We start from the raw sequence: 12,298 nt of genomic DNA on the forward strand, positions 1-12,298 counted from the left end.
TGGTTTAAATTTGTCTCACCCACTTCCATGGTCTTTTGTGAAGTTAACCTCCTAACCTTGTGCTGTGCATGATTGCTTCAAGAGGTTCTGGTAGAACTTGGACCAAACTGGTTGTTCATGCTACTGAAGACACTCAGAGGGTAGGAGCCAAGTAACAGTGACGAGCGGAGATGTCAGGCTGCAGTCAGCTCTGATAAGATCCTACTGAAGACCAGAGACAGTCTTTTCCTCATTAACAGAAAAATACTGATTTTAATAAGAATTTTCATTTCTCTAGGTCACTCTTAAATATCTCTCCTAGATATGTAGACTTTTGTTAAGCTTTTGGGCACAATGAGAACAGAAGCACCCATCAGCACCCTTTGGGTGAGGCTCAAACCTTGCATCTCGAAGAGTGTGATGGACACAGGGACGGCTGCCTGCTCACCTAGCTGTAGGAGAGGCAGGGCCTTTTCAGGGAGATAATTGTTAATAAAAGAAATCTTTGCCCGTGGCCACTTTGCTTTGGAACCACCATCCCCAGGTTATTGATTTGCCCACTCTGATGGTAAGTGACATTTTCAGGTTTGGGCCTGTGTCGTAAATCCTTGTTCTGGTTCCCATTTAAAGAACGTGTGGTTGAGGCTATATGGTAAAGTTTGGCCCTCAGTGAAATCGTAGTAGAACCTTAACCTCTGTGAGTTTCCTCTCATCTGTAAGGCATACTATAGACTTGTTTGAACAAGTCTGGAACTTTGTTGACTTTGTGAATGCTAGAAATCTTGCTGTTACTCAGTAATAAGAAAAAAATCGCATTCTTTTGAGAAGGGACTTATATGTATTTGAGAAATTCTGGTTCATCTATATGTGGAGCCCAGATTGAGAAGATTCTAGAAATAACTTTATTACTGTGTTTCCCTGAAAATATGATCTAACTGGAAAATAAGCCCCAGCATGATTTTTTAGGATGACATCCCCTGAACATAAGCCCTAATGCATCTTTTGGAGCAAACCTTAATACAAGACCTGGTCTTATTTTTGGGGAAACGCGGTAGTATGATTTGCGCTAAAGAATTCTTTAATCTCTGAGATGCGTCAGTTATGTCACTTAAGAATTTCAAGGGAGATTATTCTAAATTAGTTGTTTTATGTACAAATGATAGTTATTTCATATTGATAAATTGTTTTTAGTAGTTTATGTGCAGAATAAAACAACTGTATAAATCCCCTTTCCTAGGAGTTGGCCGTTCGATGGAATCCAAATTGGCATCTTTGGGAATTAAAACTTGTGGAGATTTGCAACATATGACCATGGCAAAACTCCAAAAAGAATTTGGTCCCAAAATAGGTCAGATGCTTTATAGGTTCTGCCGTGGTTTGGATGATAGACCCGTTCGAACTGAAAAGGAAAGAAAATCTGTTTCAGCCGAGATCAACTATGGCATAAGGTTTACCCAGGTACTGACTTCTTAACAGGCTTTACCTCGTATTGTCCTTTATATTCTCACATAGTCCTGTCTTGTCAACTACACCGGTCTCTTGATGCCTGAAATTAAGTCTTAAGAGTCTTGCTGTTTCCAGAGCGTGCAGAATCTGTGTATTTAACAGTTTCTTCTCAGGATAGTCAGTAATGTACATGTTTAATACTGAAAGTTAAAATACTTAGAGTTGTTGGGTATATAGGAAAATAACATGGGAGTTTTTGTTTCTTTCCGTAGCCAAAAGAAGCAGAAGCTTTTCTTCTGAACCTTTCAGAAGAAATTCAAAGACGGCTTGAAGCTGCTGGCATGAAGGGTAAACGCCTGACTCTCAAAATCATGGTACGAAAGCCAGGGGCCCCTATAGAAACAGCAAAATTTGGAGGCCATGGAATTTGTGATAATATCACCAGGTAAGCTTATCTTAAAAAGGATATTGGATATTAATATTTCAGTGTAGGTCATGACAATTAATAGAAACCAAGGAAGAATATGAATAAAGATCTGTAAGCTTTGATGTTGATACCCTGTAGAGCCCAGGCCATTTGAATTATGGTAATGCCAGTCACGTGGGCCTGTAGCAGCAGGTCAGCCTGTCAGTGTGCCTACCTCTGGGGCCTTCAGGCTGACGTTGGTGCATGGACAGAAAGGGAGAGAAGCACACCACCCGCAACCGTGGGCGTGGTGGTGAACTTGGGGAAAGGGGCCTGTGGGGAAGTTTCAGTACACAACTCGATTTGAAGGGGACATTGGCTCCGTTTAGGGAGGTCTAATTTTGGTTTGTTTAAAGATTGATCATTGTAGTCTCTGAAAACTGGTAGAAAGCATTTAAAAACCGTTTTTTGTTTTGTATTGTGTTTTTTTATGAGAAGGTGACTAGTATAAAACTTCAGTTAAGATTTGTGACCAATATGAAAATACATAGTTTTGCATGCCGTTTTATACCACTGTGCACTGTGTTTTCTCTCTCAGTGACCCAAAGCTTTGAGAGACTTTTGATCCTGAAAGCCATATAAGGAATTCTAAAATATATTTTAATTAAGGGTTAGAGCATGCCAACCATATATATTACATTCCCGTATTTATCGTGATGTGGCTAAGAGTAATGAAGTGACACTCAGAAACAGAAAACTTCCAACTTTATCATTATTGCTTTCGTTTCCCCAGGAAAACAGGGATTCTAAATTATACGTTAAACAACATAATTTATGAAATATATTTTATGCACTTGGGAATCTTAAACTTACCTATTTTAATGAACATTTTGATGTACCTATATTTCAAGTGGTAGTTAAATACAGTGTAAATGGTCGTTTCTATGATAAGTTGGTTACTAGGACCTTACTCTGGATAGAATTCTTCATAAACATGGTTTCTATGGGAAAATCAGATCCAGTGTATAATACTTTTTCTGGGAATGTAATCTGGAGCTTTATTTATTTTTTTGTTTTTGCAATGCATGGACAGGATCATCCAGAAATGAAGTAATTTTCCTTTGGGAGGAGAACTGGTAGCAGGTAGTTTCCTGCTGCTGTATTTGCAGTTTTAAATGTCTCATAGTCACTTAGCTTTGTGCACTGTGGAGTCTTCCGCAGTGCCAGGGGGCTCACCCTGTCACGTCTTACTTAGAAACCAGCCTTCATGTCATCCTCTTTGGAAAATCCAGGTTCTCCAAATATCCAGCTACAACTTTTAAAAAGCTGGGATTAATTATACTATCTTTCTCCTAACTCAGGATAATATTCATTCAGCTCTTGTAAGCACGTATCTGTTTGCTGTTGTTGGTATTTGTTCCTTTTTTGTTCTAAACATTTAAAAAAAAAAAAAAAAAGGAAAGGAAAAAGTAAAGGGTGTGCCGGTCTGGCCCGGTGGCTCAGGTGGTTGGAGCGCTGTGCTCCTAACGCCAAGGTCGCCTGTTGGATTCCCACATGGGCCAGTGAGCTGCGCTCTCTACAGCTAAGACTGAACAACAGCTCTCTCTAGAGCTGGACTTCCGTGAGCAGCCGGAGGTCGGTGTGAACTGCCGTGGGCTGCCAGGAGTGGCCGGTGGCCAGCGTGAACGGCCAGCAGCTGGCGAGAGATGCCGAGAGCTGCTGTGAGTGGCGACTGACTACTGACTGCCTCAGCCGGGGGAGCTCAAGGCTCATAATACCAGCGTGGGCCAGGGAGCTGTGTCCTACACAACTAGAGTGAGAAACAACGGCTTGAACCAGAGTGGGGCGGTGGGAGGCGGAGGGGGGGGAAGGTTTATGAAAACTTCAAACATATACAAGAGTAGGAAGAATAGTATGATGACCCCCATGTACCCATCACCTGGTTCCAGTGATAGCTGTTAGCTCACTACACCGGGCTTCGTCCCCTCCCCGTTACTGTGAAGCAAATCTCAGATGCTGTATCATTTCTTCACAGTATCTCAGTGTTTCTCTCTAACAAGGTAAGGACTCTGTTTGGTACACACAGTCATAAACTATATTTTGCTGTGTCCTTAAAATACTAACTTTGGATGAGACGTGATGATGCAAAAGGGGTACATGATTAATTGAAATAAATGTCATCAGTGTCACCAAATCGTAGCCTTTAACTTAAACCTGATATCATGCTGGTGTTACATAACTGCATAAATGCTTCAGGTGAGCGATTATGAAATACTATAATATTGACCTTCTATTTCCTCTAACTCGGGTTTACAAACTACTTGCTGGGAGCCAAATCCAGCCTGTGGCCTATTTTTATAAGATTGGTGTGAAGGAGAATGGTTTTTACATAAACGGTTGTGAAAAGTGAAGAATGCGGAAAGGGACCACTGGGCACCAGCTATTTACTGCCAGCCCCTTTACAGAAAAGTGTGTGGGCCCCTGCAGTAGTCTAAAGGAGTGTGCTCCACATTCCATCATCCTGTCATCTTGTAACTGGCCTTGCTCAGACGCTACATGGCAATCGTGACGTATAGATCCCGATACATGATAATACTGTAACAGAAGTGACAGATTTTCAGTTGCATGTCAAAGAGCCACTGTACATTGAGGTCTGTGGCTTCTCACTTAGGAAAATTTTTGTTTTCCTTGTAGGAAAAGAATTTTTTCCCCTTTAGAGTTCTTTTGTGTATGTGTTTTTAATAAGTGCAGTTGAAAAGGTATCACACACAGAGCTTTCAGTCCCAGCTCTGGGGGCCATTTTCAACTTTCTAATGGTTTCTTCTGGTATTTACATCCATGTTTCTAGATACGTAGTTCAACTGCTATTTCTAGCTTATTTCACTTTTGCAGCTATTTACTGACTTTCTTACTGTAGATGAGGGTTTATTCTCTCCCATTGCTGTTGGTCTTTCCCTATGCGCCTGTTTCCTTTGCCCCAGTGAAGTCGATGGACTTCGGGTCAGTCGCTGTCTAGTGTTGCGTTACGACCATGTGCATACTGTACAGAGCTGATCGAATCGTCCACTCTGGTCACTTTCCTGTTGAATTGGTTTTACCTAGAGTTACTGAGTGTCTTGTTTTGCTTGTTTGCTTTTTTGTGAACTTGTCAGTTTAGCCCCCAACTCCCTTCCAGTACGTTTCACTCTATCAGCAATCTACTGGTTTGATCATTTTTCCAGAGGCCTCTCGTTCCCCTCTCCCCTCGCCCGCAGCTCCGGTCTAGGGTGGTTTATTTTAAGAGCTCCTGCAAAGCTGGATCCCTGTCCTCCTCCTCGTATCTTACTGAGGAAGAATGTAAATTGTTTCACTCTGTGTGTCTGTCCTCATGCTCACTGCTTTTGCTGGCTTAAAGGTTATAAATGTCACTTCGAGTTAGAAATCATTTTTCCTCAGACCATGTAAAGGCTCCGTCGTTTCTCAGGATCACCACTGGAGAGGCCGTGCTCTTCTGATGGCCTGTGTCTTACAGGGTTTGTTCTTTCCCCCGGGAACTTCTAGGATCTTCTCTGTATCTCTGGGCTTCTGGAATGTTATTGTTTGGTCTTTGTCTTTGTGCCAGATATTTTGTCAATATTAAATTTTTTATTTCTAGTAACATTTTAAATTTCTGAGTGTTTTTGTTTTATTCTTTGGATGTTTAAACATTCCTAGCATGTCTTGTTTCACAAATGCAGTATTCTCTTTTATCTCTTAAATAGTTTTCTAGTCCTCTTGTCAGACTTTCTCCCAAGTTCCTTTTTGCCTGTCTTGGCTACTGTCTTTTATATGGGAGGTTTTCTTCACGGACTTACCTGTCTGATAGTTCTTGGCTGTCTCTTCATATGTGAACTGCTGCGATGTTGTGAAACCTCTGGACTCTGGGTGGGAGGTGTAGACAATGGGCTCCGCTAGGGGAGCAGTGGGAGGGGCATGCTGTTGGGTGACACAACCCATCGGCCATCTCTCCATCTTTTCTGTTTGGCCCCTCAGCTTCCCCAGAATGAAACCTCCGGTCTCTTGCCTCAGGGCTGGGTGCATTCTGGTTACCCAGTAGGAAAGGGGGTCTGGGTGGGGAGGGGGGGTGCGTCGTGACGGAGGTGCCTCACTCTTGCCTTAGCTGTGCGGGAGGTCCCAGGGCTTGTGGGTCCTAGTAAGTCTTCCACAAAGGAGCGAGGGGATCTGTGAGCAGCCATTTCTGTACATTCTCAGCCCCGTTCTCTCCCCCTCCTCTCATAGATAACCTGGTACCTCTAATTAAAGCGCCTAAAATGACTCATCTCAAGTTGGTGCCTTGCTGTAGGCTTTTAGCAGGCATTTGGCACCTTCCCGTTTACTGAGTTGTTTTCAGTATTGTAATTTATGGTTAGTGTTTTTTCCTCTCTTGTCTCTTCCTCTCCCATTTCTATCTTTCAAGAGTTTATACCTTTTACAAATCATTTCAAGTCAGTTCAGTGGCGTTTTAGAAAGAAATGAAGATAAACATCTTTAAGCCATTGTGGTCCACTAAAAATCTTGCTTTTAAATTATTCTGTATTTATCTGTGAAAAATAAATTGAAGGTAATTATTAGGTAACAAATCAATGTTTTGCAAATGGTTTTCTTAAAGAAACAAGTACTTTTCATAGATGAATATGTAGTGTGCTCATGGTCCTGAAAAAAACAACTTAGTAACCGTGTTGTGGCCCCTAGTAGTGCTGGCATGTCCTTACAGGTCTGAGAACTTGATTCCAGCCTCCCAAGGCTTAGACAGAGCTGTCCGCCCCTTCATCCATTTATAGAGCCTCCGACAGGAAGTGGGATTGTAATGAGCATATTCACACGTTGAGTTTAACCAACAAAATGAAGAGTGTCAAGAACTAAAATACAGGGGATTCACCTTTCTTTTCTGAATATTAGCCCGACTTCAACATAGATAACCTTGGAACCCAAAACTGCTTGCAATCTAAAACACTGTACTTACCATTCTTGCTTTAGTTGCAGCATGTTATGTTTAAATTTGTATATGTATTGACTAAAATACATCTTTTTAAAAAATAAGTACTAACTTATTTTTAGTTGATCAGGTCTCCTATTAGTTTTTATCTTGAGTCCCAATGTTCTATATGCTTTTTCTTTTCCTCTTGCTGCCAATGTAATTAATTTGGTATTATTGGCTTCCTTGAAGGAAGACTATCTCATTCCTTTTTAAGGATTATATTTAGTAGTTAATTATTTTAAATTGTTGTAGCTTCTTTTTACAACTTTTCTATAACTCTTTAAACAGTTCAGTACTACTGAGATACTAGTGAATATATATGGAATGCAGCTTTTGTTCCTTTTAAAGAGTTGATTCTACCACTTACAGGACCGTAACTCTTGACCAGGCAACAGATAGTGCAAAAGTAATTGGAAAGGCAACACTGAGCATGTTTCATACAATGAAACTAAACATATCGGACATGAGAGGGGTGAGTATATGTTTTAAAATCCTTTGTGATGTTTTTGTCATTTCAGGCTTGATCTGAGAACCGTTATGGTGGGGTAGGTGTTTATTTGCAGGTTTCAGCTGCTTTGATATAATACAAGCAGAACAGAAAATGAAAAACTCTTTTAACTTTCTCATCTGATCTGATCTCCTTATTTTTCAGAGAAGAGTCAAATTTGTTCTGAAAGCTGTTTTCCACCTAGAATAGTAATTTTATATCTTGAGTTTTTACAGCACGTTTCTTTTAATTAATCAAGGACTTACTTTACACACATTATCTTGCGTCCTGTTCACGTTCCCCTAGAAGTAGATGGAACTGGGAGGAGTGAATCTGCAAATTCTTGGACCTGCAAGGTCCTTTTAAATCAGAAGTTTATTCTGTGTGATGAAGGTGATCTAGAAGGGAGCTGGTACCACGGGCATGCGAGGGTGCCTTCGGAGCAGGTGACTGTGAAGGCACCTTCATTTCTTAAAGATTCACCTCGGTCAGTTCGGGTGTTTTTGTGTACACGAGTAAAGGGCAGTTAACTGGCTTAGTGTGGGTTTGTGGAAGGATTAAAAAGCTGCTTAAGGCCGCCATGATGAAACCTCTCGGGAGTGTCCTAAGGTTTTATGGTGGTGTCGGGGTGCTTGCTGGCACAGGTGCCCACTCCTCCACCAACCCAGAGCTTCAGAGCATTTTATATGAAGTAAACTTGCAGATATACACTGTCCCCTACTTAAAATTTTTTGAAATCTTGTTTTGAAAACTTAGCTGGCTAGAAGTTCAGTGGATACACCATCCCATTTTCTTGGATTTTCTGGTTTTGAAGACGTTGTGGTTTATTTGGATAGAAATGGCTACTTGATGATTTAGGGCAATAATTGCTTACTAGCTAGTATAGAAGTCGTTTTCGTAATCATGTAGAGGCTTTTGAATAGTTTCATTTAACCTTATATTCTAGAAACAGAATTTAGAAGAGGTGAAAAGAGGATTAGCTGAGAATCTTCTTCAGTTGAGTCCATATCTTATCTTGCTTTAATTCTCCTAGAAACATATTCTTTCTTTGATTTCAGGTTGGGATTCACGTGAACCAGTTGGTCCCAGCTAATCCCAACGCATCCACGTGCCCCAGTCGCCCATCAGGTCAGCCAGGCCAGTCTCCTGCTGGGTCTCACTCGGTCCTCGATCTCTTCCAAGTTCAGAAAGTTAAGAAATCCACAGAAGGGGAGCACAGGGAAGGTCAGTGGTTTTCGTCTCGGTGCCTCTTAATCCTTAGGAAGGCTGATAACGTAAAAGTCGTCTGGCATGGCTGTGTGACCTTTAAGAAACAAACTGACCCCCTGCGTTAAGAACACTAATAACACTTGTTGATTGAAGGGCCCCCACTTTCCCAAATGATCGGAAGAGACTATTTTATATATTTCCTGTCCTTTCAGTATTTGTGGCCGGCACAGATCTGGAAATATCATCGGCCTCCAGAACGTGCAGATCTTTCCTACCATCTATTCCCACACATGTGACGCCAAGTACTAGTCCTGCCACTAGCAAAGCCGAGTCCTCGGTAAAGTGGAATGGTCTGCATTCTCCTGTCAGCTTCAAATCAAGACTTAACCTGAGCATAGAGGTCCCGTCACCTTCCCAGGTATATTCTATAGTTCTAAGTACAGTTTAAGTGCTCGAGTAGCTTTACAGTAGAATGGCACTTTTAATTTCTTTATCAGTAAAGTCAAGGAAGGGAAAGAGGGTGACTTGTTAGGATGGCTCATGGTGTTGCTGAGTTCCAAAAGGGAAATAATCAGTTTAAAGATTGTGCTGTTGTAGATTTGCAACTCCTGCAAGTTTTAAAATGTGGGTGAGAGCTGGTTCTGTGAAATATCACAGCCACGTCAACCCTTCGTGACAACATGCAGCTTTGTGATTTGCGGAGGCCGTAGGTCAGAGGCTTTTCTCGCAGCACGTGCCAGCTGTGCCCTCAGAGCGCAGTGTTCCTGACGGACACACTCCCTTGGCAGCTGTGGGTTCTGAGGGGGGCACTGCTGGGATGCTCACTCCTGGCATGCTGAGCGCTGGAAGCTGCGCTGAGCAGGGGGCTGAGACTAGGGAACGGCGTGTGCACGCGGCCCGCTTGATGGGAGTTATCCCAAAATGGTTGCTCCTGGCAGACCCAGCCCAGGGCCCAGCCTGTGTGTTTCCTGAGCGACGTGCATGCATGGGCAATGGGAAGACCTGGCCAAAAGAGCAGAGGATTCTGGTACAGAGGCCAGAGAAGTTAGCTTCTGAAATTCCTTTTTCTAGCTGGTTGCCATGAGACTAGAATTATTTGGATTTGGGGGCAGTTTCCTGACTGAAAGGTAAACTCCTGACCCAGAAACGTGACATATGCCTTCAGCATGGGCCCTGCCCGTGGGTGGGGTCTGACGAAGGCTCTGTCTGCTCCTCCTGTGGGCTTCAGCGTGTGTCTGGACTTCACCTGGTCCTGTGCACTTGTCATCTCCCCAGTCCACACATCGTTACTCGGGTTTAGTGGCAAAAGGCTGAGATATTGCAGAGACGTGCTTTCTAGCCTGGTTATCTGCGCCTGAAAGTGATAGAGTAACTGAGCACGGCCTAACTGCGGACCATACGTATGTATGTTACAGCTCGATCAGTCCGTTCTAGAAGCACTTCCCCCTGATCTCCGGGAACAAGTAGAGCAAGTTTGTGCCATGCAGCAGGCGGAACCGCGTGGTGACAGAAAGAAAGAACCAGTAAACGGCTGTAGTACAGGAATTTTGCCTCAACCAGTTGGGACAGTTTTGTTACAAATACCAGAACCTCAAGAATCTAACAGTGACACAGGAATTAATGTAATAACCCTTCCAGCATTTTCACAGGTGAGTTCAATTTCGGGGCCTCCTGCCATAGTTTAAATATTCTCACTCGTCCCACTCCAGCTCTGGCATGTCCCCTTTCCTTTGCACCCCAAACTCTAAGGAGTCCACACCAGGCCCCTTGGGAGTCGGGGGAACTGGCTCATCTCACCTACACGCCAGTCACAGCAGCCTCTCCTGAAGCAACCGCGTGTGGCTGCCAAGGGCAGACGAGGGAGGCCGTAGCGTGCGGTGCTCACGGCTTCCCCCCAGAAGACACCTGCTCCTCTGGCCAGAGACCACTGGGCTGTACTCGAGCAGGGTCCAGGCATGTCACCCACACTGGGGACAAGAGCAGTCTAAGTCGGATGTTTCAGAAACATCACACGAGCCTGCTTTCTTGTCCCTCGTCGGTCTGTGGTTTTGGTTTTGTGTTTTTAATTTCATATTCAAAATTATACTTATTCTCTCATCTGCCAACCTTGTGAGGATTTAATAAGCCTTGACACTGAGGGCCTGTTAAGAATTCATACAGGTCGGAAAGTAGGATTTAAAAACAAATCTATTCTGTGAACCACCAGCTGCTATGCAGAATCAGCGCAGGTTTGGCTGAACCGTGTTTTCCACCAGGTGGATCCTGAGGTGTTCGCTGCCCTTCCTGCGGAACTTCAAAGGGAGCTGAAAGCAGCGTATGATCAAAGACACAGGCAGGCCCAGAGCGCTCAGCAGCAGGCAGCCAGCACGGCCGGTAAGCCCCGGAGTGACGCTCTGTGATCACCGTGGTGGCTAGGGCCCGAGTCTGCGCTGTCACTCATGTTGAGCCCTTTCTATTGGGGGAAGAGCTCCTTAAGTACACAGTGTGGCTACGAATTCCAGTCCCCATTAGATTTGCATCTTTAACTTCCTGACTTAAAAATAATCTTAACAAGATATTACCAGACATCTTCTGGAATAGTTGTCAAGCCCACTGTCCTTTGAGGCTGATCCGCCGAAGGATGTAGGTTGAAAACAAAATCTGAAGGTTTTTGAATCACACACATTCTCTGTAAAAACAGTGCCTACTGAGCTGTTGGGTTTCATTTCATCGTCCTGAGCACCCCGTTGCAGAGCAGCAGTGTTCCCAAGGGCAGGCGAGGGCGTCACGGGACATTAGGAGACAGAGAGCCTGCCTGAGGCCTTGCTGGGTGTGCACATGAGCGGAGGGCTGCACCTGGGAGGAGAGAACCCATGCGCTGTCCAGCTCTGGGTCAGTGTTATGCTTTTCTTTTAGTGCCAAAGAATCCATTACTTCAGCTAAAACCAGCAGCAGTGAAAGAAAGGAAACGAAACAAGAAGAAAAATCCCATGAGTTCCCCCCAAAAGATTCAGAGTCCTCTGAAAAACAAGCTGCCGAGTAGCCCCGCTAAAATTGTGCCAGGGGCCTGCGGGGATCCCCAGAAGCTGATCGATGGCTTTCTGAAACACGAAGGTCCTACTCCTGAGAAACCTCTGGTAATACTTTTGTTATGCTCTCTACACTGACCTTTTACCGCGTCTTGCTGTACTTGATGTTGTGTGAGCGTAACACTTTCTCCCGTGCTTGCTCCACAGGGAGAACGCTCCGCTTCCCCGTCCGGCGTGCCAGGCCTTGGTGACCTGCAGCCTGTGCCGTCTGGCTGCACTAGGCCCCCGGCCCCCAACCTGGCTGGAGCGGTGGAGTTCAGTGACGTGAAGACGTTGCTCAGAGAGTGGATCACCACCATTTCAGGTTGGCCTAGACGGTGGGTGGGAGCTGCAACATGACGTGTGGAATGGTGCTGGGTTTCCAGGACAGGAACAGGCTGCGCTGCACAGGGAGCTCACTGTCCTAAACCTGATAAGCTCGGAGCAGGCAGCTGCCTTTTCAGGTTTGGGCCTTCACGGAGCCCATGGGCGGGGACATGGTCTCCGTAACCCTGCAGCTCGCTGCTGCTCACTAGACTTCTGCCCCTCTCTAGAGCCAATGGAAGAAGACATTCTGCAAGTTGTGAAGTACTGTACTGACCTCATAGAGGAGAAAGACCTGGAAAAACTGGACCTAGTCATAAAATACATGAAAAGGTAATTAGTACTTTTATCCGGAGGAAGAAGTGGCATGTCACAAGGGCTAATCGAGGGAGGTGAGGTGCTGA

General features: G+C 44.3%; 1 protein-coding gene across 7 annotated transcripts in view; it reads left to right on the forward strand.

Moving 5' to 3' along the window:
* REV1 (REV1 DNA directed polymerase) overlaps positions 1 to 12,298 on the forward strand; it is a 90,878-nt gene that overhangs the window by 77,942 nt on the left and 638 nt on the right. For all 7 annotated transcript variants that reach the window (XM_081068471.1, XM_081068469.1, XM_081068470.1 and 4 more), the window contains 10 exons: positions 1,217 to 1,437; positions 1,698 to 1,870; positions 7,197 to 7,299; positions 8,373 to 8,538; positions 8,736 to 8,941; positions 9,939 to 10,172; positions 10,779 to 10,896; positions 11,419 to 11,639; positions 11,739 to 11,895; positions 12,125 to 12,227. In XM_081068471.1, the coding sequence (XP_080924597.1) occupies positions 1,217 to 1,437; positions 1,698 to 1,870; positions 7,197 to 7,299; positions 8,373 to 8,538; positions 8,736 to 8,941; positions 9,939 to 10,172; positions 10,779 to 10,896; positions 11,419 to 11,639; positions 11,739 to 11,895; positions 12,125 to 12,227 (1,702 nt within the window). The remainder of the gene's footprint in view (positions 1 to 1,216; positions 1,438 to 1,697; positions 1,871 to 7,196; positions 7,300 to 8,372; positions 8,539 to 8,735; positions 8,942 to 9,938; positions 10,173 to 10,778; positions 10,897 to 11,418; positions 11,640 to 11,738; positions 11,896 to 12,124; positions 12,228 to 12,298) is intronic.

This window comes from Rhinolophus hipposideros (assembly GCF_964194185.1).
Source record: "Rhinolophus hipposideros genome assembly, chromosome: 12".
NCBI lineage: Eukaryota > Metazoa > Chordata > Mammalia > Chiroptera > Rhinolophidae > Rhinolophus > Rhinolophus hipposideros.